The sequence below is a fragment of the Lissotriton vulgaris genome, chromosome 4_1, assembly GCF_964263255.1.
Source record: "Lissotriton vulgaris chromosome 4_1, aLisVul1.2, whole genome shotgun sequence".
Taxonomy (NCBI): domain Eukaryota; kingdom Metazoa; phylum Chordata; class Amphibia; order Caudata; family Salamandridae; genus Lissotriton; species Lissotriton vulgaris.
The window spans coordinates 1076064155-1076090979 of NC_141691.1; the positions used below are offsets into that span (position 1 = coordinate 1076064155).

Here is a 26825-nt window from a genome sequence, read left to right on the forward strand (position 1 = left end):
CAAAAATGACTTTTAATTAAGCATATTTTATTTCTTTTTCCCCCCTGGATTAGGGTGCGACCAGGGCCGCACAGTAGGCAGGGAACAATGTCTTCTCAGAGTCACTGACTGGAATTCAATACAAAAGCCACTGTCATACATTCCTGTCACAATCAGTGGTTGGAAAGGGGTGCATCACCCATTTGCAATATTGAATTTGTGTCTTTGCCAGGCAGGAAAACAAAGTCAGAGTTTAGGGCAGCTTGCCCACGTGCAAGTGATCAATAGGTACATAAATCTTCATAAAAGCAGCTCCAAGCTCACTGCCCCGGGTGCGTTTTATTTAGCAGCAGCTCCTATTTTTGAAAGAACACATTTATGGGCTGTCATGTAGTATGGAAGAAGTCAGAGTCCATTGCCGCTTATTTTGTAGTGAAAATTGCAAAAAACACAGTTGATGGACAGAATGTAGAACAATGTCATACTTTCACCCCAGTACAAGGATCTGGGCATAAATCCATCGTTTTTTTGCACTCCACACCACCCTGGGTTAGACACTGGCTATATGCAAATCAGATCTGACCCTGTGCCTCATGGGAACAGTCCAGTCCGAACTACCAAGCCATGTCTTTCCCAGACCAGAATCAAGCATCCAAGGACCGGTTTCTGGCTATCAGCCTTCATCAACCTGGATAGCTTGACTCCAATGGTGTGGAGAGCCTGGGACTCACGTCTGAGCATCCCCAGCACACTCGGGGTGAAAATTGCAAAAAACACAGTTGATGGACAGAATGTAGAACAATGTCATACATTCACCCCAGTACAAGGATCTGGGCATAAATCCATCGTTTTTTTGCACTCCACACCACCCTGGGTTAGACACTGGCTATATGCAAATCAGCTCCAACCCTGTGCCTCATGGGAACAGTCCAGTCCGAACTACCAAGCCATGTCTTTCCCAGACCGGAATCAAGCATCCAAGGACCGGTTTCTGGCTATCAGCCTTCATCAGCCTGGATAGTTTTTTGTTTATTTTGTAGTGGCATGTCTAGTGTTTGGCAAAACTTGACTGGTGATGCTAATTCATAGCACTGTCTTTTCTGTTTAGCATACATATTAATTAGGGATGGGCGTGATTCTTGTGATTTCATGTAGAGTAATCACGTACAATTACCTACAAATTCCACGAGATTACGTGTAATTACAAGAGAGGTAATTCTGCATTTACTACTATTTTCTTGGCACAGCAAAGGCCATACCACCCTGAATGCACCCAATTTCATCCGATCTCGGAAGCTAAGTAGGGTCGGGCCGAGTTAGTACTTGGATGGGAGACCGCCTGGGAATACCAGGTGCTTTAGGCGCCCCCTTGCGTCCAAAATCGACGCAGGGATTCATTTTGTGCTAAGAAACTGTGCTAAATGCAAAGAACAAAAGCAGCTCCTTGCACTCGCTAATTGTGCACTTTGGATAGGAAATTCCCTAAATTTACTCCTGCGTTTAGCATTAGTTTCTTACCATAAGGAGCACCCTTGCGTCCATAATGGACAGAAGGATGCATATCAAACTAAGCAAATAGTGCTAAATACAATAGAACAGAAACACGAGCAGCTGCTCACGCCCACTAAATGTGCTCTTGCTGGAGGATTTATTCCCCCCAAATTAATCTTAATTACGCGTGCCTGAGTAAGAGTGTTATTCATGGCAAGTGCCCATTAAAGAATAACACAGAATTGCTACCAGACCTTATATTGATTAGGCTGTACACATTTTTTTCAGTTTGTTTAATGGTGGCCAGTACTATTTTACATAAGCCTGAACATCATACGGCCGGATCTTAAGTGAAGTGACATTTGATACAAAATAACAATAGACTGGGGTGTGGCCGGTGTAATTATCAGTGGCTGAGATTAATTCAAGTCCAGCTCAGTACACAAACATAAGTTGCCCACTCGGTTCTCCTTTTCGACTGGATACACGCCTGCTGCATGGAGTGCTCCTCACCGCTAGGACTGCAAGATCGGACAACCAAGAGGACCAGAAGATCTGAAACGTGAGTGGAAAGCTACGGCATCACGTGTGATGGGCGATCAATTCAAGGGCCCAGTCGGTATCAGCAGGAGACGGTGCGGCCCACGCACTATTGTTGAAGTGTATAACAGTGTCAACCATTGGGGTTTGCCAGTTGTGGTAAGTTAGCAATACGCTGCCTTATAGGTGTACACCTGGCTAGCTCAGACAGAACTCAGGTATTGCGGGCAGATGCGACACATCAACACCCTTGTCGTGGAACGGTGATCTGCCATTACAAGCGCCTGTGCTTGCGGGCGCTTGTCGTAGCGGACACTACAGAGTTAGGGATGCTACGGAGTAAGGAGATAGGCCAGCACTGAGCTTATCCCAGAAACATAATAGGGGCAGATTGTGCATGGGGTACAGGATATGCTTGTGGGGGAGCTCAGGAGGTGCCAGCACTATATTGGTTGTGTATAGGTATGTTACCAATTGGTTGTGCCATCCGTAGTACTATAGCAGTACGCTGCTTCACAGGAGTGTGCCTTGTCAGCTTGGCCAAACCCAGGAGTAATGGGTGTATGCAACACCTCAGCACCCCTGGTCGGGAAGCAGTACTCTGCCTTTACGGCGCCTGTGCTCCCAGCTGCCATCGTAGCAAATACTGCCTGGTGGGGATATTCCATAATGAGGAGGTAGGCATACACAGAGCATTTCCCAGATCATAGTGGTCAGGGTAGGTGGTTCAAGGACTTCATGATATGCTTGTAGGTGATCTTGGGGCCTGTGGTTCCCTGGGTCGCCTTACAATTGCACCAACAAAGAGTGTCAGCATCTGGGGTGCCGAGGCTTGTCGGGCACAGCGTGATGCCATCGATTGAACCCATCTCATTTCTTGGGTAGCCTTACAATGGTACAGTCACACCAGAGACGATTAGCATTGGCAGGGGAGGCGTGAATATCCGGTGCACCGCGATGCTAGAGATTGAGGCTGAGTTGTGGCTCCAAGACGGTGTGTCAAGTTCCTATGAGTAGGCCAGCCCCAGCGTTATGATCCTGAAACTTGAGCAGGACTGGGTAGAAGGGGGGTTGGTCAGGACCAATAATCACTGAAGTAGGGTTGCTTTCCACGTCTGAGGAATGACTGTGTGGAAGGGGTTGGTCAGGAAAACTAATCTCTGAAGTGGATGGGTTTTCCACATCTAGCGCCAAGATACGCCCTGTCACTGCTACTCCAGAGATTCCAAAGGGAAGGGCATCTGTGGGAGCACTGAGCCACGCTGTTAGATACCTAGTAACAAACTAGTGAGGCTATCTAGGGCTTTGCACCGGCAGTCTATAGTCCTGGGGTGAATATGAGGAGTCGGGCTTCTTAAAAATATGGCGTCCGTCCGTCCAGAGTAGGGAATGAAATCTTCAGCAGGATCTTAAGGCCCAGTTAGTGGTGTATAGTGGGTCAACATGTTTGTGCCCGGGGGTACACCCAGACATTCCAGAGCCTCCAATGGGTAGGAAGAGGGTCTGTGAGGCCATTGGACCACTGGAAACAAATACCTAGTAACAAACTGCTGAGGCTAGCTAGGGCTTGACACTTACAGACTATAGCTCAGGGGTGCATCTTGGGGGAGTCATGCTTCTTAAAAGATGGCCTCCGTTTGTCCACATCAGGGGATGAAACCGTCGCAGAGAATCTTCTTGCCTAGTTAGTGGTGTTTAGGGACAAGGCATGACCTTGCAGTGAGTTGGCTAGTTTTGTGATTTTTTTAAGGACAGGGACCTTTCAGTCTAGGAGGGTGGGGGGGCCAGATAGTCGGTCAACTAAGGTGGACTGTGGCGGTAAGGTCATGATTGGTGAGCAGTAAATTTAAGGTCCTTAGGGTGCGGCGCCATTCTTGAATGGTGTCGCACAAAAGGAGGGACAAGTGGTCTCTCCTAGAACTCCAGGGGCAGTTACAGCCTGTTGGCTACATGGGTGCGGGGGAGTCACACTTTCTCTAGGCTGGTTGGCCACCCCGCACGTGCACAATGACGCCAGTAAACGGCACAGAGATGCAAGGGCCCCCTTTAATGGAGTTAATAGAGCGTACGGGGATAATAGGGGGGCGGAAGTACCCTCATGGTAAGCGGGCCCTCTGCGCATGCGCACTTCGACGGAAGGGCGTGGTTAATAGAGCGTACGGGGGTAACCCGGGGGAGGAAATACCCTTACGGTAAATGGGCCCTCTGCGCATGCGCACTCCGACAGGAGGGCATGGTTTAAGTGATAAGGATCTGACACCAGTTAGTGACCTTGCCGTAGGCCCAAATATGATACGCAGAAAAAAAATATTGTATAATGTGATTGATACGTTAGATTCGGATAGGAAATACCTTGTACTAGAGGTATGTTAAGGTTAGCCATCTGATGTCTGTATATATCAATTGTAATCAAATGTTGTGTAACGTTTTCTGCGTAATTGTGTAAATATTGTTTATTTCAAATTACGATTTATTTTTATGTTTTAATAAATACGGCCGAGGGTTGTACGACCCCCGCCTCCAAAGAAAATAAATCCCTCTCATGTCCTTTTAATAATGTTTGTTAACGGAACGGGAGGGGTCCTCGGCCAGTCCCTGGCCATAGGGAAAGGCGGGGCGCACCGGCCCCCACCCGCTACCCGCTATCGATGTTGGGGCGTGCCCCCATCGCGTCACCATGACGCGGCGGGCGCGCCTCAACATGGATTGGACTCCGGGTCCCCTAGTGACCCGGAAGTGATCGAATCACTTCCGGGTCACTATGGAACAAAGGCCAGGCCGGTTAGATCCGGCCTGGTGGATGAGGGGTTAAAAGGCCGGGTAGCACGGGAGTCTGCCTCGTTGACTCTGCGCTCCACGGCCTGCCCTTCCAGCCTCTAGGAGGCTGTAATTCTTTTTCGCCACCCACCATCCCCTGAAGCAGATGATTGGTATTGTGAGTTATGAAGGTTTTCACAGGTTTGTTACAAATGTTTATAGATGACCGGAGTGTTCGACTCATACGTTTTGTTCCTTAGAACTTTATCCCGTTTAGAGGTCATCAATCGTCGTATTTATTGCTATTCCTTGGTCAGGCGGTAAGGTCATGACTGGTGAGCAGTAAATTTAAGATCCTTAGGGGGCGGCGCCATTCTTGAATGGGGTCGCCCAAAGGGAGGGACAAGTGGTCTCTCCTAGAACTCCAGGGGCAGTTACAGCCTGTTGGCTACATGGGTGCGGGGGAGGGGGGAGTCACGCTTTCTCTAGGCTGGTTGGCCACCCTGCACGTGCACAATGACACCAGTAAACGGCGCAGAGATGCAAGGGCCCCTTTAATGGAGTTAATAGAGCGTACGGGGGTAACCGGAGGGCGGAGGTACCCTCATGGTAAGCGGGCCCTCTGTGCATGCGCACTTCGACGGAAGGGCGTGGTTAATAGGGCGTACGGGGGTAACCGGGGGGATTACCCTCACGGTAAACGGGCCCTCTGCACATGCGCACTCCGACAGGAGGGCGTGGTTTAAGAGATAAAGATCTGACACCAGTTAGTGACCTTGCCGTAGGCCCAAATAGGATACGCAGAAAATAAATATTGTATAATGTGATTGATACGTTAGATTCGGATAGGAAATACCTTGTACTAGAGTTATGTTAAGGTTAGCCATCTGATATCTATATATATCAATTGTGATCAAATGTTGTGTAACGTTTTCTGCGTAATTGTGTAAATATTGTTTATTTCAAATTTTGATTTATTTTTATGTTTTAATAAATAAGGCCGGGGGTTGTATGCCCCCCCACCTCCAAAGAAAAGAAATACCTCTCATGTCCTTTTAATAATGTTTGTTAACGGAATGGGGGGGGGGGGGTCCTCCGGCAGTCCCTGGCCATAGAGCCGAGGGCTGGAAGGAGGAATAGGTGAGCATTGGTAAGATGGGGCAAAGGAGCGGTGGCTGGGGTTGGGAGCAGGCGAGTATTCACAGGGGCGGATTGGGGGAGGGCGGACTGAGGATACAGGAGATAAAGACCAGCGAGGGGAGGTTGCAAGGGGAGACATGGGGCCGGGACAGTGCAGCAAAGAGAGTTAGGGGAACAGGATCAAGGGCGGAGCAGCAAGGTCCCCAGAAGCCGGAGGCAGGGTGCTGCAGTGAGGACGAAGGGACAAAAGAACAAGTGCAGAGAGACTGGATCATGCTCATAGTCACAGATTTCGGAGGACAACACCTCTTCTGACTGCTAGTCTATTGTTCATCCTCTTTCTATTGGTTTAGCAGCAGTACAAGGCTAATAAAAGAAGGGTCAGTATATTGCTATTTTAAATTATGTTTTTAGACGGGCCTTTTGTTACAAATGTGGGATTTCTTTTAAAACAAAAAAACAGGAACCTGACGTGACGTTCACTGATTTGCTTACATCTCTAAAATGGATAATCAAAGAAATAACCAAACTAAGAAACGGAAACAAAGAAAAGGTGGCAGAGGCAGCTGCTGCCCCCATGAAGAAGGGGCAGCGTGGATTCAGCATGAGAGAAAACAAGGGGGGGGAAAGTACACTTACCTTTCTGCTGCCCGCCACCGCCTCTACTATCCTCTTCTCCCGTGACTCGCCTCGGTGCTTTTCTGGACCAGGAACTGCAAACTACAGTTCCCATAAACCCAGGCTCCCAGACTCTCCCATCGCCAATCCCAGCGCTTCATGAGAAATGCTGGAATTGGCCTGAGCAGTCGTCGTGTTTACCACTCCAAAGAGGACTGGAAGCCAGCGCCTGCTGTTCTCGCCACCCAACAATGCAGCTCGGGTTGGGGAGATGCTAGTGTGCATGGACACCCGGCCAAACCCACATGCCCAGTAACCACCACTCTTGCTGCTGATGGCCCTGCCTCCAGGATTCAGATGATGGCTGCGGTGTTATAACCAGCTCCTACAGGTAAAATAAAATGATAATGAAGCATATTTAATATTTGCTTTATTATCATTTTATTGTATGTTTTCAGCTGCTCCTTCCAGCAGTGGGGTGTCGCTTCGCAGCCATAACGGAGGAGCCACCCCTTAAAGGCTGCCATGCCTTTGCAATGAGGTGGTCTTTCTTTCAGCAGTTTTGGACTTCTTCACAGAGAAAGTTGACTAGGGGAACAGCCATGTTTCCTGAAAATTTCACACACATTTTGGGAACACTTTCTTAAATGTTATCATTACCTTACTGCATTTGCCACATGTTAAATGTTTATAATTGGCATAATAAACATATCTGAGACTTCTACGATGGATAGAGATCTCTGGTATGTCTACAGAATTAGTTATTGTCGTTTGAGAGATGGCGCTGTTTACGATACAGAGTTCAATACTTGTCCTGTTTTAAGCTCCATAGATTATCTCCACCTTAGTAGGCTGGTGATTACTCCAAGGTCAAGTTGAAATGATTTCCGATGATTACTATAGTGCACCTTTAGCATTGGTGTGGGTTTCATCATTGAGGTCTTGTTGGGATGAGGAAAGGTCAAGTAGAACACCATCCTTGCTCAGGTAACAGGACAAAAAGTTTCAGAATGTGATAGTTTTGTATACATGCATTTAAGCATGAAGGTGCCAGCTGTAGGTTAATTGCAAATCTAATTAATTGGTCATATAGTCACTGTATGTTCTCCGTGAAGACTTATGAGAAGACACAATGACTGGCTCATACCTATCTAGATACTTATTTAGCTATCAACACCCAGAGTCAGCTCTTGTCGGACTGATTCAGAACACAACTATGTTGATACTGGCAGATCCTTAATAAACCAGTCTGAACACAGCTGCTGCAACAACTGGGCCCCCATGTAAGATATAACCTTAAGAGTACTCTGCGGGTCGCTTTCAGTTGTGTTTAGTAAAAAAAGAAACATTGGCAAACCCTTGGCAAAGTCAGTAATTCTCGGCCATGACACCAGATGGCAGTCATGCATACATATGCAGAAACAGCAGTCACATTGGAACAAATTTTCATGAAGCTGAAAACAAATCATCCAACAATGTCTGCTCGTCATGCATGTATGGCAATCCTGGCCTCCCTCTGAGCTCAGTTGGAAGCTACGAGGCAACGACGGACAGAGCGGGCCTCATATTATCCTGAGCAAGGTTCCAGGAGAGGTGAGGTTTGCTCCCTGTACAACACAGATAAAATTGACACTGGTTGATACAGAGGATTGAAAGAAACTTTATCACGACACTGTCGTATCCTTTGATTGATTTAGTCATTTTTCACATTTGCAGATACGCAGCAGCAAACGTTAAGAACTGTGGCCCTGATGAAAGCCGCGGGATTTGGTTCCCTTTAGGCTGAAACATGTTGGCCGAATATATGCAGTTATATGCTTAAAACTGCATCTTTGCACTGTTCTTGTTTTTATTAAGGGAGCGATCAAGTTGTATTAAAGTTTTGTATTGATCTACTATCCTTTTTTAATTTCACTACACTTTATTATTTTGCACTGCACCGGACTCCATCACGATTTCTTTGATCACATGGTCTTCACTACATTTGGAGATAAGACCCAGACAAACCTAGGTTATGGACTAGTCTCAAGGATCATGGGACACACCATTCCTATCTGGATGACCAAATGAGAATATATGATCTACATCTGACGTTGATGGACATCCAACTTTTCTCTGTATGGGTCTATTCTATATTTGAAGTGAATCCCAACATACTGTTTGCTCTGTTTGGCACTCTATGAGCAAACTAAATGATTTATAGCCTTAGCAACGCTCACTGACTTAGTTGGCAGTGCGCAAATTGTTCTCTGGAGCACATTAGGCCCAGTTTTAGACCCCCAGTGTGTGTTTTTTGTTTCTTACAATCCTGGAATAGAGTCAAATCCATTTATAGATGGACGGCTACTAATATAATTGTGGGAAGCAGGTGGAACACACGGGTGCTGATGGAGCAAACAGGAACTGCAGAGGGCTATTAATAAAGGGAGTGGGGACACTAAAGAGTGGGATCAGAGGGGAGGTAGCGATAGAGAAAAAAGTCTTGACAGAAGTGGAATGACACAACACATCGAATGAAACCATGGTAAGACTTATATGTTCTTTAGGCAGAACAAATAAGAACATTTGAATCATCAATACACTCTAAGAGCCCGATTACGAATTCGGCGGTGCAGCGCCAGGTCCGCCCTGCCAATGCACTGTCATAGCTGTGGTCAGACTGTCCACCAGATTAGGAGTTTCCTCCTGTCTGGCGGGCTTTGTTTTTGACGTTCCCACGGCGGTGCCATGGAAATGGGCACGGCAATAGGAAAGCCAAAAACTGTTCCTGCATGGCATGGACTGTAAAGGAAGTGGTGTACATGCACACAGGGGAACACATTGTGTGCCCTCCTGTATGCATCCCCAGGGCGTGAAGCACTAGGGGGCCTTGTTTCCTCACCGTCATGGTTTTCGTGGCAGTGGAACCGCCAAGCGTATTACTGCCTCCTAACTGCCGCAACTCAGCAAGGGATCAGCGGTGCGCTGGTGGGCTGTGGCGGTTCCACCACCCAACTCATAATAGGGTGGTTGAGAGACCCCCCCGTGCCCACACGAGTCTGGCAGACCGTGGACTGCTAGACTCCTAATCGGGGCCTAACTCTATATTGGATACATTAGGTTTGTTTACTAACTTTGTAGGCCAGACCTACAAACCAATTCAATATGGTGCTTGTTACCAGAATGAAATACAAGTTTAGTTGATTGTGGGGAAAAAACTGTTGGTGGTAGGGGAAAGGGATAATGGAGATCATCCACCAAACACTTACCTTGTGCACATTCTCTGTAGTGATCAGTTTTGTAGAATTTGATCGAATGAAAAATATGCATACTCCAGTTAGGGCAACATCCCTTCCTTCCGTCACAAACACTTTGGTCTTTTTGCTCCTTCTTGTATGTACATTAATATTTCCTCCTGGGGGACCCATGTGACCTGCACAGCATTGGGCAGAATAATGTTTTGAAATGTATTTAGTGTTTTAAACACGTTTTTATCATGATAATAAATTACAGATACATTTTAACATAAAATATTTTTATTTACATTTATTGACAGAAGCACACACATAATGACAAAGAGTATGTTATTGACAGGCTTACATTCATAACCAGTTCTCCAGTGAAATCCACATTAAAACAAAGTAACACATTTCTCCCAAAAAGCTCACTCCTATACATCTTCCTTCCACATGCTCTACGTATAAATGGACAACAGTGCATTTTACTTGAAGAAAACAGAGGTACCCCAGGGAAAAGTTGCAATTTTCTTTAAGCTCACAGCTATTAGCCAGCCGCTGGGAAAAGAGTGAGCTTTCTGTGGTATTTACACACCCGCAGCTCCGGAACATGAAAGGAGCAAGAATCCAAACGGGTCCTACAGCAATATCAGTAAATAAAAAAACTTTAAATGCTCTGTGCTTTGCAAATGGGTAAATGTGTGTGTTTGTGGGTAAGAGTGTTTTTATGAGAGACATCGTGCATGCGGTGTGTGCGAGTGAAAGCGAGAGGATCAGTAGAGGGAGTCAGTGAGTGACAATGAGTTACAGGAGGAGTAAGTACGAAGTATGAATGAATGATAGTGAGTCGGTAGGATGAAAGTTAGTGTTGCTGTGAGGGAGAATAACAGGGACTGTTACTGCGAGGGTGAAAGACAGGGATTGTTACTGTGTGTTAGACCGAGTGAGTCACAGTTAGAGCAAGTCAGAATGAGTGAGGCAGTGTGAGAATCAGTGAGATTGATTATGTCCAAGTGAATCTAAATGAGTGGGACTGAGTAAGGAGTGAGAATGATTGAGACTAGGGGGCCAGAGCGAGCTTTAACTCAATGTGGGAGTGCTGCTGCGCTGATGTAGTGCTTTTCTGGTTTCTGCTGTCCATTTTGACACATCAATTTTCCTGCCCACCATGGAAGTCCGTCCCGGTGATGCAGCAGTCACCTACAACGATGCTGCAGGGGGTTAGCTACTGCTAGGCGCTAGGAGCAACAGCTAGGGAAGACAGCGCCCAGAAACACCTGCAGGGCCATCAGCTGTTTTGTGTTTAAACCATTTAAGGCTCTCACAGACCCGCTGCGTGGGCTGCAACTGGCCAAAGCCCGGGCTGCCCTTGCCCGTCCTTGCCAGGAAGAGGCAGGGCAGGGCACCCTCTTTGAATTTGATATGAGATTCCTCTGCTGGTAAACCATATTTATTTCAAGCTGTGCCCTGAACTTTGCTGGCTACTCCTCTATTGTGCTGTAGCACACGGGGGACTGACTTACTCACCTGCCACTCTGGAGGAGAGGAGTTAGTGGCTGGTCGACCCAGGGGAGACTTAATAGTTCCACAGCTATTGTTAGAAACCTGTTGGTCCGTTTACGATTTAAGATTCTGTAAATTAAGGAAGCTGCCCATTCACCTTGTGCTGCGGACTAAACCTTAAAGTGATAGTGGAGACGCAGCGCAGAGTGTTTGGGGCGTGTGGGGGCCAGAAGGACTATGAGCCCCAGGAGCCATTGGGGGCAACCAGCGACGGACCCAGCCCTCCCTTTCCGCCCGTAGTGCTGTATAAGCAACACGTCATCTCCGTCCCGCGGGACGCGCGTGCGGATGTGCGCCGGGCTAAGGGCGGGCCGCCTGTGGCCGTCAGGGGCCAGAAGAGGCCGGGCCGGGCCACCCCCTTCAACGTGAACTTTATCATGGGTAAGCGGAAATTACATACTTCACAAGACCAGGGGGGGTTAAAAGACCAAAGTTCCTAGGAAGTCTGCGTCTATCATTTCCTATTTGACCTCGGCAGTGGGTGTGTTGACAACAGAAATTGAAACCGCTGAGAGGGAACTTGGGTTGGATTCGACCGCCGCTCAAGTAGCGGGAACCCACCCCTTGGAGGTCACCCCGGAAAACCTTGTTCCCCTGGAACCCCGTGTAATTATTAACCCTCCAACCCGTGCACAGGAAGTACACCATGTTGTCCCTGAAGAGAGGGCTCAACGACCCATAAGTAATGCCCCTAGTAAATCCCCCAGTCAGACACCAATGTCTAAAGGTCAGTCTAAAAAGCAGCGTACCGTGTCAAAGAAAGCCCCGAAGAGAAGAAATAAGCGGGACAAAGAGCCAAAAAGTACTACACAGCATCATGGGCCTGCCACATCTAAGACAATAGAGACAACTCTCCGGGACATGGTGGAGGAAATTTTTACCTCTTGGTTGGAGTTGGCTCTAACCGGTATTGCGAAGGACATTATTGATACTTTGAACATTTGTGTTGCTGGTTTATTCGAAAAATGTGATAGAATCAATGCGTTTTTAAATTTGCATGATTGTGTATCTGGCACGGCTCAGATATCTGGGCGCTCCATATGTCACTCTAAAGTGGGCATTGAGAAAAATGTGGAACAAGGTGAAGGGTATAGGTCAGCAAGCCCTCTATTGGTTGAAAATCCTATGCCTGGACCCGCCGTACCCAGGGGTCATACTGATTGTAATGGGGCTCGGGAACTACAGAGAAGTATAGTAAGGAAACCAGAGATGCGAAGCAATTTAGTCCCATCTAGGTCAAGGGGGAAAGATTTGGATCAACAGCTTAGGGATAACATTGTTATTCAACCTAATATTAATCTACCCCCTGAAGCAGCCCCGTTGGTGGTAGTCCTTGTAAGGGTTCCCTCATTGGTGGAGGGAGAGGTTGAATCTACAGATGCTCTGTTAGCAGTTACTAAAAAATGGTGTGACCACAATTGCTCTGGCGATATTGAAATTTCCTCAAACATTATAATGGCAAGGCGGGTTGGTTGGCTAGGGAGTTCCCAAAAAGTAATCAAAGGGGACTGCGTCATCGTTAATTTTAAGAATCCACATGTTGTACCCCGTCTGTTGTGGGATGGCTCTGATTTGATGAGAGAGGAAGGAAGTATTAGGGCATTATCATTGTTTTTTTTATCCCCCCCTAAGTCAGGTAAAAGGAGATATAAGATCCTATCTACAACATACCCATGGAAGTCTAGGTCGGCTCCCCTATAATTCCATAAATAGGGAACATCCTTCTGGTGGGGATAGTTCTGGAGCTGTTTTCTCACCAAAAACACAATGTACTCAGGTAACCACGAGAAGGGACCCTTTAGTTCTATCTAATAGGTTTTCGCCTTTGTCCCGGTTAAATGAGAATGATTGACTAAGGCCAATACCTGTGACTCCTCGACTCTCTCCCCCTGAGTATGACCCCACTGCAGAGGTAAATGCAAAATTTAAGCTAATGAGCTGGAACATTGCAGGGCTTCAGACTAAAAGGGGTGACCAGAATTGGTTAATGCTTATCAGAGCCTGTGATGTTGTAGCCCTGCAAGAGACCTGGGATAAGGACAATAACTTCTGGGTGGATGGCTTTAAATCTTATTTCCAGCCAGCCTGCCCAACTCCCGCGGGTAGAGCTAAGGGAGGTTTGATGCTCCTCCTCTCGGTGAGACTAAAGGGCGCAGTCACAATCTTAGATTCTGCTTCTCCTAATTGTTTAATAGCGGAGCTCACTACCTCGAATAATGTTAAAACTCTGATAATTAACTTTTATAATTCTGGGGATAGTGAGTATTGTAATGAGCATCTCTGCTATTTGACACAGTTTTTAGAAATATATAAAGCGCAGAAAACCACTTATGTCTATATTATTCTTATGGGTGATTTTAATATTCATTTGTGTAATTTTAATTGTCGAATTAATGAAATTCATAGCCCCTCTTTTGCGTCGCCTCCTCACTTTGAACATACTTATAAGGGGGAGGCTCTCGAAGAACTTCTGTCATACGCTGACCTCTATGAGCCCAGTTTCTTTGATATCAATGAGAGGGTTATAACGTTTAAAGCTAGGGAAAGCGAGACGATCATTGATTATATATTTTTATCCCCTGCTCTGTTAGGGCATGTATTCTTTTATTACGCCACTAGCTCTCCCTTTAGTGATCACAATCCACTTAACTTAGTACTGGATAAAGGCTTCTGCGTTATAGATGCCACAGCTAACGTCAAGGGGCCTAGTAGTGTGGTAACCCAACAGTGGCGGCTCATAATGTTGACGAGTAGTGGGACGGGCACACACAAGCACACTCCCTTCTTCCCATCCCAAGCACCCACACCCACATACTCACTCCCACCCATCTACATGTGCACTCATACCCATCCATTCACAAGCGCGCACACATACACCCATCATTCGCTAGCACATACCCATGCATTCACCCATTCAAAGCACACAGCACTAATTCACATACATTCTGTCTCTGCACCACGAGCGCCTAGATAAATTATGAATTGGAATGATTTACAGAGGCTGCGTGCGATACGTTTTCAGTGGCGCTGTGGTGTCTTTCTGACTAGCCGTGACATATTTGCCAGTTACCTTGTTCCTTATTCTGCATACTTCGATCTGGGGATGCTGCAGCACTCTCGCTGCTTCCAATTGACGTTTATTTTTTGTAACTATATAAATAACCATGTAACTATCTTAACACACTTGCAGTCGTATAATTATGTTAAAATCTTGAACAAATAAGTTGAAATTCAATTGCTTTGAAATTTGCAGTTTCATTGTTGTGAAATACGTCCCTAAATTCTACTTTCGCCAATCTGTAAAGGGGTGCGGATTCCGTAACAGATCGAGAGCACCCACAAGAGCTTTAATGACGGCCGGGGTACTGTTGTTGTACAAAATATATTAGAAGGTACTTCAACTCTTATTAGTGCTGCCTTGTGTCTGCGTTACCTGTTTGAAATAAAACGATTTAAACAACTTCCTTCTGAGTGAAGTGGGGACTCCGACTGATTCATACATGGCGTGGACTGGTAGCGCTGCAGGCTTGCTACAGATCGAGAGATGGTCGTATAGAAATACGGTCTATCTATGTGACAGAATTCGGGAGAAGTGGCGCGTTTTGCATAGGGTATAGGGACTTACGCCTTACATATATATTTTATTTTTTGTAACCAAAGTTTGCTTCTTATTCTGGCGGTTGGCCACAAACAGGACCAGCCTAGCACGTGAGGATCTAGCTGTGTTGGGGGCGGGGTGCCTTGGGCCGGAGGAGATTAACACCCTCCACCCGCTCCCGGTGGAATCTCATCTGAGACCTGAATCTGTTGCCTGAAACGCCCCGGAAGCCTCGCCACACTCGGAGACACACACCCGCCTTGCACAGCACTTGCTGCCTCTCACAATATTGCCAATAATATGATATTGGGATGAATGCCACTTTGCTGCCCTTCTAGGGAACTCGTTTAACTGATTTTCAGTTGAAAAGTCAATTTATAAACTTAACTTACCTATACTTTCCCCGCTTCCCGCCTTCAAGTTCCGACTCGGACTCCACTCCAGACTCCCGCTGTCCTGTTAATTCCCATGGTGCTCGACGTCGTCACGCTGGAAGGCTGCAGGCAGCCTCCCTCCCCTCCCCTCCCCTCCCCTCCACCACAGCACAGCGCAGCGCTATGATTGGTTCGGCCGGCTGCCCCAACACCACGTCATTTCTCTGTATGCTGCAGCATACAGAGAGCAGGGAGAGTGGGAGGGGTTACTCGAGGGCAGGGGGGAGCGGCTTGCCCACTGTTATTAATACATTTAATACTGTCTGTTTGGACAGCCTCTCAGGCTGCCCAAACAGACAGTATTAACAACAGTGGGAAAGCCACTCCCCCTGCCTTCAAGTAACCCCTCCCACTCTCTCAAGCAGGAACTTCTGCTTTCTCGCCGTGCGAGAAGGCAGAAACAAATGGTAGTTCTCTACTATTTGTTTCTGCCTTCTCGCACGGCGAGAAAGCAGTGGGGCGGCGCCCAAACGCCCCCATGGAGGATCCACCACTGTAACCCAAGACCAAGGGAGGAAGTTAAAATGGGCAAAAATAGTTCCTGAGCACTTTTTCTATAGCTTGAGAACGAAGGTTAAAGAAGATATCATAAAATGTGCTGACTGTTCTACTTCGGAGGGGGAAACTATCAAAGCTTTTGAAGCAATTTGTAAACAGGTTGCCTTAGATGTAACCGTTACTACTAGGCCTAATCGAAAACATGAAAAAAGATGGTTTGACTCTAAATGCTCTATGGCGCACCAATAAAATCATTGAAAGATATACCCAGGGATAAAGGCCTTATAGCTAGCCTCAGAAAAGAATATAAACTAAACATACAGATTCGTAAAAATGAAATGAAATCAGAGGCTTGGGATAGTTTGATGTCTAAAGAAGTCTAAAGGATAGTTCAAAGTTTTGGTCTATCGTTAATAGTCCACTGCTCTCAGGTGAGGAGAATGGTGTATTGGAAATTAATATCCCAGAAAATGAGTGGTTGACTCACTTTGAAGATATCTATGCAAGTCATGAGGTATTCGATTATTTTGTTGCTCCCACCAGTAGCTCCCCATTACCCACACTAGTGTTTGATGTGGAGGATGTGGAGAGAGCAATACATGATTCTGCAAGTAATAAGGCTCCAGGCCCAGACGGCGTGCCCGCTGACCTCTATAAGGGAAATGTCAAACTATGGGCTAAAATTTTAACGAATGTTTTTAATTCTACTGTTTCCCATGGGTTTTCTGCCTCATGGTCCCACTCTATTATTATTCTTGTATTTAAAAAAGGGCACAGAGGGGACCCTAGGTGCTATACAGGCCAATTTCTTTAATAGATTCCTCTGTTTAAATCCTGGGAAAAGTTATCTTGACTAAGGTGTCAGAGTGGGTAACAGATAATGGGATTCTGTCCGATCTCCAATATGGATTTAGATCCGCCAGAAGTACTGTTGACCAGTGCCTTAATTTGTATTTATTAACTAATAAATACACTATAGCTTCCAAGGGGTCTTTTTATTTAGGCTTTATGGACCTATCCACAGCTTTTGATCTGGTAAACAGATCGAAGCTGTGGACCCTTTTATTAGATTTAGGGATTGACCCCTGTTTGGTATTTTTTTTGGCAGATCTCCACCGGGATCTACTTGCGTCCGTCAGGATGACACAGGAAGGAACTTGCACAACACACTTTAAATCTGGTAGAGGGGTCAAACAAGGGTGCATTCTGGCCCCTCTACTTTTTACATTGTATATTAACGCCATAGATAAATCCCTGGATATTGCTACTTTGGACGTCCCGCGTATAGGGAACAGTACCATCCCGGTTTTCCTATACGCGGACGATGCCGTCCTATTAGCTCGCACCACAATAGGTCTACAGAGACTACTGAACTCCTTTGGGGAATTCATGAACTCTCTGGATTTGGTAGTAAACATTGCCAAATCACATGTTATGTCTTTGGGGTTATGTAAGAACAAAGTCAGGACCTTTTATTGTGAAGGGGCCGAGGTTAAAAGGGTGAAGGTCTTTACTTACCTGGGGGTCATGTTTGATGACAGATGTTCCTGGGTCCCCCAGCGGTTAGCAAAAAAGAATGCCTTAGGAATATCGTCATCAGTACTACTAGGTTTTGCCCAACGACTAGGGGGTAAACCTTATGAGGCGATTCTCTCTATTTACAAGGCAAGATGCCTGGCAATAGCGTTATATGGGGCTGCAATATGGGGGTATAAGCAAGTGGAAGAGGTTCAGAAGGTCGAAAATACATTTTTTTGCTCTCTCTTGTCTATCCCCCAATCTACTTCAACATTTGCTACCCATCAGGAGCTGGGGATGGGGTATGTTTGTGACCTGATTAGCATGGCTCCTCTAATCTGTTGGCTAAAAACCTGGCTTAACCCAGAACTAACGTTAAATCGGCAGATTTAAAAAGACTCTGTCACTTTAGAAAGAGGGAATGAAATACAGTGGGTCTCCTATATTAAGACATGTTTGAGAAACTTGGGTGCCCAGAAATTTTTGAAACACCAGAGGGTATTGTTAAAGGTGATATTAGTTGGGTTAAAAAGCAATTTTTGATCTTAAGGACCCAGGTACGGGAGTGTGAGGAATTAAAAAAACCTCTGGTTAGGGCCCATTTTTTACTATTTACATCACCATCGATTGAGCCCTACCTAAAGCTAGTAACAAGGCCATATCATCGCTGGTTACTAACTAGATTCTGTTTCAATCGGATTCACCTTTTATTGGGAACTTTTCAAGGCTGGAGTAAACCAGAAGAGGCAGCACTTTGTGATTGTGACAGTAGCTCGATTCAAGATACCATGCACTTTATATTTTTTTGCGATTATTATTCTGATATTAGAAATAAGTTTATAATTCCACTCTTAAGAGGTAAGGCGTTTTTACAGGCTAAACCTGCCCTATTATATCTGCAATTACTGGATAACCCCTGGAATATTTTTAATATCGCAAACTATTTTGTAGCAGCTGTACGGTCAAGAAAATTAAGATGCCCAGTTATGATCGAATCATGAATCTCTCTGTTTTTATTTCGTATTTTTAACGGATATGAAATTGTATAACACCAGGATTTTATATGTATTTTTAATATTTTTCTATCACCCTAAATGTATTTTATGATGTGTGATTTGTATGTGTACTTTTATGATTTTAATTAATCGAAATAAAGTGGTTTTGACCTGACCTGACCTGACCTGATAGTGGCTCTCTAGGACATTGCCACATTCTGTAATCTAGAGCCAGCAAAGTCATAGTTTTTCAGGTTTTGAATTGTGCTGGTGCATGTGCCTGACTTTTATCGGTGCGTGGGTGTCCTTGGATTAATTGACTGGGATTGGTTTAAGGACTTTGATAGTGTATGCTACAACTGTTGCTAGGTCGTGTGGACCTTAAAATGAAATCATGTAATTGCAGCAAAGGAAAGGGTATAAAGAGCCTCGTAGAGAAAGGGCCTCATGAGGGAATGTCTCCGTGAAGGTACAGACGGAGGTTAAAACCCTATTGTCTATTATTTATCCTTAGTCGGGGCCTCGCCGGAATCTGACTTCCAGGAGTTGCTCTGTGCGCTCGGGGTATTGCGTAACATGGGGAAGCGGCAGGTGGCTGAACTTAGAACAAGGAATTGCTAAATATAGTATAGTTGCACAGTAAATTGACAGCCAATGAATTGCTAAATATAGTAAAGCTGCACAGCGAATTGACAGCCAAATATTAAGTGGAATAGACCAACTAATTGAGAAGACGTAGTCCACTATAGGGGCTAATACTGCTCACAATGATGATGTTACTACCAAAGCTAAAACAAGCATTGGCATAGCCAATAGGTCTTGCCTTTGGGACCTTATAAGTGTTTAGTTATCCAGCACAATATCCTTGATGCAACAACATCAACTGTTGCATGGCTAAACGCTTACAAGGTCCCAAAGGCGAGAGCTATTGGCTATGCCAATGCTTGTTTTAACAAGTAGTGGTGAGTGGTGTTCAGAAGGCGCTGCATCTCCACCTTAGTATGGCTGAACATTACCAAGTCATCAGCATACAGCAAGTTCGAAAGAGGAATAGTGCAGAATTTTGGGGCGTGAGTCTTAACCAATGCAAAGGATGAGGAGAGGCCTGCCTAGAATAGATTAAAAAGCATAGGCCGGGGCCAAGACACACCCTTGCTTCAGCCCTAGGGATGTTGAGATGGCCCTAGAAATGTTAGCCCCGTTTGCCAAGCTTTAGAAGCCAGTTGAGAGCCTTTGTCAAATGAAAGACACTATCATACTTGTATCTCCCAAATATGAGCTAGACAGCAGTGTACTGAACACTTTAAAGTCATACCACCTAACAATCATGGAGGCCCACTAAAAGATCACTCTTACTATCTAATTTGGAGGTTATTAGGATCTCCACTTCCAGTGAGCGAGGGTTCCTATGTATTTATTTATTTATTTATTTATTTATTTATTGGCATTTATAAAGCGCAGCATATACCCTGGGGTGTCTTGGGTTCCTTTCCTACACAAGAATGACACCACTGAGAAACTTCAACTTAAATTAGCATCCCTTCATTGGTTTGTCAATGTGGGGACCAAGGGACTTGTCTTCATCCTACAGAATTCCTGGATTTTTTACAGTAGTTTGAAAGTGGGACTAAACTTAAAGAATAGCTGTAGCAGGCAGGGAAATAGAAGACTGAAGTGCTTAGACTGAATGAGCATAACATATGTTTCCTCTCACTCAGCTTGAGCCCATTTGTTCCTAGATGAAAGTGTGTGTTGTTTGCATAAAGATAAACATCAAATACCTTTTGACAAATCAAATCAAATAAAGACATGAGATATTTATTAAATAGCGAGGACCACTGGAGAACATGAGCATCAAAGTTTTGTAGGGATGATAAAAAATGGCCCAATTTCACACACTTGGAGCTACTCTCCAGAAAGGAGCAAAGCTGCCTTAGCTTAAAATCAGAGGCCTCTGTCGACCTCTGAAGCAGAGCTAGCAAAATTGAGTTGACTATGGTATTGAAAGCCAACAATAGGTCTAACTCAACCAGCATTGAGAGTGTTCCCTCGGCTACAGATGCGAATAATTCATCCCCAACAGCAATCAGAGCCACCTTGGTCCCATGTTAGGGGAGCAGGCCTGACAACTAAGTCTCCAAACAGTCATGTTGTTCAAGCTAAACTTGTGAGCAATTGCAGGTGGCCCTTCCTGCGAGACTAGCCGTCCATGGCAGTCCTGTGAAAGCTGATAGGTTTAAAATTTACAGTAGATGTCTGTGGCAATATAACATGTCACTTTTGTATTGTAAATGAAAATAATGGCCCCTTCACTGTTTATTTGAAATGTTCAAAGGGCTGATGTGTTTGTGGAAATAATCAATGCAAAACTGAACGCAGAAGCAAAACACAACTCAAATAGTAGATATATGACCTATTTCCAAAGGACACATGTATACAGAATCATGCACCGAATGCTTGAAGTGAGTAGTTTGCGGAGTTCCTCGGGCATCAATCCTGGCTCCCACACTAGTTAGTCTCTACTTCAAGCCTCCATAGTCTAATCTGGAACACTGGTCCCTTAGTGCAGCAATATATTGATGACACCCTTTAGACGCTGCTTGTTTCACCGTGGGGTTGCGACTTGGCCTCACAGCTTGTTTTCCCGTGGCCGGACTTGGCTCAGCCCCCCTGCTCCTCCGGGCTGCCACTCACCACCGACCGGCCGGCCTTGGCTCCGCCGGTCCACCTCCCTGCTGCCTACAAGCCCCAGGATCCCCTGGGGCAGGACGACGGAACTGCACGCGCCAGGAGTCGCATAAAGACACGCCTGGTCCCTCGCCCCGCGAGGTCGCGCGCGCGGGTCGCGCCGGGAGAAGCGCGGGACCGTCTGTGGCCGTCCGAGGCCAGACGAGGCCGGGCTGGGCCACCCCACTAAATTCGGTCCTAAGACTCATTAAGTAAGACTCTACCTGTAATCGTATTGCGGCAATAGTCCGCTTAAATTTGGTTGTTTAACACTTAATTGTTATACCTTACTTGCCTGTATATCTGTATACTTAGACACACATATAGATAAGCAAAATGACGTCAAAATTGGGCAAGCTTAGGAAGTCCCTGGTGGGTGGTACAATTACAGGGACTCTAGACCAGTTTATCATTAGGGCGGCCTCAGTTTTAGAACATGAGATGGCCATTACGAAGCGTCGCCTATCCCAAGAACCACTATATAATACGCGGTCTTCTTTAGGGCCTATTCATCTAGCCATTACACCACCAAGATTGCCATTAACAACCGGTAATGATAAAGATCGAATTATTACGGATAATACCTCGCCCTATATATTTTCTCTGGATACATCTAGAGTTTCAAATAGAGAATATACTCGAGAGGATTTAAGCGTGGAGCCGATATTAGACATTATTTCTGAAGAGAGTGACCCCTGCCCCTCATTAAATAGTCCCCAAATTACTTTGCAAGGTCAGGGGCTCACTTCCAAAAGAAAGAGTGGGGGGATTAAGTAGGGGTAGAGTGGCAAAAACCCCAAAATTGTGTACAATTCCACCTAAGGAAAATACCATTGCCCCCAGGAAAATAGCGATAAAGCCTTCTGTCACACTGTCCCCTCAGTCCCAAGCTCTACTTGAAAAAACTGAGCAAATGCTCAAATCATTGATCATACCATTGGTTGAAAGGATAAAAAGAATAGGGGAGAAGTTGGGTACCTTAGAGGAAGAGATAAAGTCTAATACTTTACTTGTCACCAGAATGGTTGCATCTCCTCAAAACCAGAGCCAAACCCTGACCTTAAATCAAGATAAGGTAATTATTATACCTGGGCCAGAGAATGGGACTGGTCAGAATGAGGCAGGACAGAAGTCATTGCCCGTATCCAATACTGTGCCATCATCGAACAACATTAATGGTGGCATAATGCAGAAAGGGGAATGCAAGGTGGGTAGGGTAAACATAGCCCCCAATTGTGACAGGAAAAGTAGCATTGGTGTAAAAACTAATACAGCCCTACTCAGTATTGACTTGCCACCTGAGGCAGCCCCTTATGTAGTTGTCTTAGCGGGGGTGCCCGAACTACCCGAAGGGAAAATAGAGGGACACCCTAAGCTGAAAAATAAGGTAATTCATTGGTTGAGCAAAAACAGACCGCTCCCGACAAATATAAATGGGGAAATCTCCATGTAAGGAGAGTGGGATGGTTGGGACATAGGTTAAAAAATCTACCAGGGGATCTGGTCATTGTTAATTTCAAGGTTTGGCGTGTAACTTCCTACCTACAAGGCTGGTGTGCTCAGAGAGGTGAGGGTGGTATATCCACGCAAGACCTGAGTTACTTCTATCCTAGGCCACAAGCTATGCCATTGGCAAGATACCGTCAAGGAGAATCTTATACAGATAGACCATCCATTCCAGTGGCAATGCATCATCCAGGAGTCCACTATGTGGCTAGATCAGTTGACCCTTATTATAATGGTTTTAATATCCCAACATCGAATCAATCTGCTTCGTTATCAGGTTTAGAGTCTGTTGATTGACTTATTAATGAAATGTCTAGTTTTGATGTAACCCCAATAATTTCTGAAAGTGTATTTAATAGTGATCAGCTGGCAGGGAGAGTGTCCAGGGAAGTGACGGAGGGGAGGTGGTACGTTGACCAACTTCCCCTAGAAAGTGGTTCAATGGTCGGATGTGGACACAGTGATAATTATTTATTTATTTATTTATTATTTATTTAAAACATTTGTATAGCGCGGCTGTCACCTTACAGGCATACTGGCGCTGAGGTATCTCCAGGGGGGGAAGCACGGGGGAGAGCAGCAGTACAGTGGGCAGCAAGTTAACACTTAGGAAACAGCCAGGTTTTGACACGTTTCCTGAAAGGAAGGAGTTCTTGCGTTTGACGGATATCTAGGGGCATACTGTTCCAGAGTTTAGTAGCCGCAACTCTGAAGGATCTGCCTCCGGTCCTAGCTTTTTTAAATCTCGGCACTTTTACAAGGCATGCCGTTGTAGAGCGAAGTGCTCTGGTTGGGGTGTACCAGTCAAACATGGCTTGCAGAGAGCTGGGCCCAAGTCCATGCAGGGCTTTGAAAATGAGACAGAGGGATTTAAAGGCCTCTCGTTGTTTCAACGGGAGCCAGTGGAGTTCGGCCATCGCCGCTGTGGCCGAGGATCTCCTAGGCCAGACGAGGGCCAATTTAGCAGTGGCAGATTGTACTCTTTGAAGTCTGTCTAACAGCAAGATTGGAGACTCGAGTAGCAGCGCATTACAATAGTCAAGGCGACTTAGAATAGTACACCTGACTATTAAAGCCCGGGCCTGTAAGGGAAGTAGTGGCAGGATCTTACGTAGGGATCGAATGAGGGCCGAACAGGTGGACACTGATTTCGTAACCTGGGCTTCCATGCTGAGTTTGTTGTCCATCATAACACCCAGATTGCGAACAGTGGTGACCGGCTGGTATTTTTCCGGGGATTCTGGGGGCCAAAAATCCACGGGAAAGGGCGAGGGATCCGACTTCCGGCACAGAACAAAACCTCAGTTTTGGAGGCGTTAAACTGTAGTGAATTGTTGTGTAGCCAGCCAGCCGTGTCTCGCAGACAGTCATGAAAGGATTCCAAAGGAGTCGATTCCTCACCCTCCCAAGAGAGGATGAGTTGAGTGTCGTCTGCGTAATTGATAGCCTTTAGCCTGTGAGATTTTATCAACGTGATCAATGGTTTGAGATAACCGTTAAATAAAATCGGGCTGATGGACGAGCCTTGAGGCACCCCATGAGACACCGGGGAGAAGGCCGATTGAAACGGAGGAAGGAACACAGCCTGCTTCCTATCCCGCAGGAAGGAACAAAACCAGTGCAGGGCAATGCCACCCACCCCGGCTTCCCTCAGTCTCTCCAATAGAATCCCATGATTTACCGTATCAAATGCGGCAGACAGGTCCAGCAGAATCAAAGCTACTGCCTGACCCCTGTCTGCACGCATTCGAAGGTCCTCCATAGCGGTGAGTAGGGCTGTTTCGGTGCCGTGGGCTGGGCGGAAACCGAATTGTATTTCGTCCAGAAATTGATGCTGCTCCAAATGTTTGGAGAGACATGAGCTCACCCAACGCTCAGCGATTTTTGCAGGGAACGGTAGCAAGGAGATGGGTCTGTAATTCTGTAGGCATTCTGGATTTAGGGAGGTTTTTTTTTAGCAGTGGCGAAACAAGAGCCTGCTTCCAAGAAGCAGGAACTGTGCCACTACGCAGAGATTGATTACAAATCCTGCAGAGAGTAGGAAAGAGTTCCTCTCCGGAAGCCTTCCAGATTTTGTGGGGGATAGGGTCCAGAGGAGATCCGGATGAGATACTGCGAGCCAGTCTGTCGAAGTCCACCTCAGTAATAGGGGGAAACTCCAGCAGACAGTCCACAGGCTGCCATCCTAGGTTCCCCGTTCCGAAGTCTGTGATACCTTCCCCAGGGCAAGGGGGGCAGACCAGAGATGGGGTGGTACTCAAATTGCGAATGATGGCTTCTGTTTTTTCATTGAAAAACAGAGCCAGATTGTCGCAGAGGGCCTGTGTGGGAAGGGTCGATTTTTTTAAGCAGTCAGGGTGGGTAAGACTGTTCAGAATCTGAAAAATGCTTTTGGAGCTATTTGCGGCTGTACATATTGTTATACAGGAAGTTAGTACTAACAGGAAAAGTTGCGTTTCCGGGAATCTACACACTAGGGGAGATGTATTGGGGAAGATCCCGGTGAGGAATGAACCAGGTAGTTCCACCATCCCAGTGGACAACGGGGATGTATGTCGTATAATGTTTTGGAATGTGGCAGGCCTTAGTGCTAAAATAACTAATCCAATTTGGCTAAATATTATAAATGAGTTTGACATTTTATGTCTCCAGGAGACATGGATAACAGCGCCACTCCATCTTTCTGGTTATAAAACTCTGTTCACACCGGCAGTGGATGATCCACATGGCAGGGCTAAAGGGGGTTTGTGCATATTCTTATCGAACCAGCTTCATTATCATAAAGTTCAATTACTATCTAATAATATTTACTACCAGTTAGTGAGGATACACAGAAATAAGGTGGCGCACGCCATAATTATTAATTTCTATAATAATATTCCTCCAGTTGATATTGAAGCCACGCTAAAAAAATTGTGCAAAGACTTGATTAAAGTAACTGATACAAACAAAAGAAGTATTGGTTATCTGGGGAGGTGACTTTAATTGTAAAACTTGTAAAAAGGGACGACAAGGAGTTTGTGGTGTTATGCTCGATCAGGATACCAATTTAACACACTTCGAGCATTCTGTGTGCGGGGATTTGCTAAATGACATCGTTTTTTCTGGGGACCTAGGGTATGCAAATGAAATAGGTCAGATTGAGTCCCCTTTTGTGCCAACATTTGTTGGCAGGGGTGCGTCCACTACAATTGATTTTATTCTAGTCTCTGCTCGATTTGGACGCCAGATCAAAATCTGTCAGACCCTGAATAGTGCATTAAGTGACTATCATTCTCTAACCTTGGAGATCTTAAACCCATTCCGTGAATTAGGTGGCGGTCAATTTTGTAGGCAGAATGTCCCGGATGTAAGCATGGGAAGACAAAATGGTTACTCTCTTAAATGGAGTAAGGTGATCCCTGATGACTTTTTGGCCAATCTATTGTCTACATGTCTACCTAGTTTCTTGACCGTCTTGGACGAGAACTCTGATAGTCAGGATATTATCAATAAGTTTGACAACATTGCTTCCCAAATTAAGGATAGCTTATGGGTGGATTCAAAAAATCGTAAAGAGAAGACTAGAAGCTGGTTTGACTCTGCTTGCACAAAGGCCCATACGAAGCTTAAGCATGCCCTACATGCCACCCCCGTGACCACGTATTGGTTAAGGAGTCTCGGAGACATTATTATCAGGTATTGAAAAGAAGGAAAATGGCAATTAAAAGGGAGGCGTGGGAGTCTCTTTGCGAGGCCTCACAGAGCAGGGACGCATCTGCCTTTTGGAAAGCTGTGAATGCCCCTTTCTTTGGTGAAAATACTAAAGCACGCATTGAAGTTGCTATCTCTGAAGATGAATGGGTAAACCATTACTCTCAATTGTATAGTAACCCAGTAGGGGGGCAACAAGCTCCATCCCAAACCCTAGGGGAAGTGAGAGCTAATGATGTGAAACTGGAGGTCACCTTGGAAGAGGTAATAGCAAGCCTTAAAGCAACCCGGGGAGGTAAAGCCCCGGGCCCAGACGGAATACCACCTGACCTGTTTAAAAATAATACCGACCTATGGGGACCTTTTTTAGTACAATTATTTAATGCCACCTCTGTGATGGGCATTAACCCCTCTTGGTATATCTCTGTTATTGTGCCCATATTTAAAAAGAGAGACAGACAGAATCCTATATGCTACCGACCAATCTCCCTACTGGATTCTTCTATAAAAATCCTGGGGAGAGTAATTTTAAGTAGACTTCAATGTTGGGCGG

General features: G+C 45.7%; 1 protein-coding gene and 1 pseudogene across 1 annotated transcript in view; one reads left to right on the forward strand and one right to left on the reverse strand.

Annotated features, from left to right (window-relative positions):
• DNAH5 (dynein axonemal heavy chain 5) overlaps positions 1–26825 on the reverse strand; it is a 5605957-nt gene that overhangs the window by 4807319 nt on the left and 771813 nt on the right. The window contains exon 4 of the mRNA XM_086967405.1: positions 9774–9937. Within this exon, the coding sequence (XP_086823531.1) occupies positions 9774–9937 (164 nt within the window). The remainder of the gene's footprint in view (positions 1–9773; positions 9938–26825) is intronic.
• Positions 1225–1343, forward strand: LOC147722887 (5S ribosomal RNA; annotated as a pseudogene).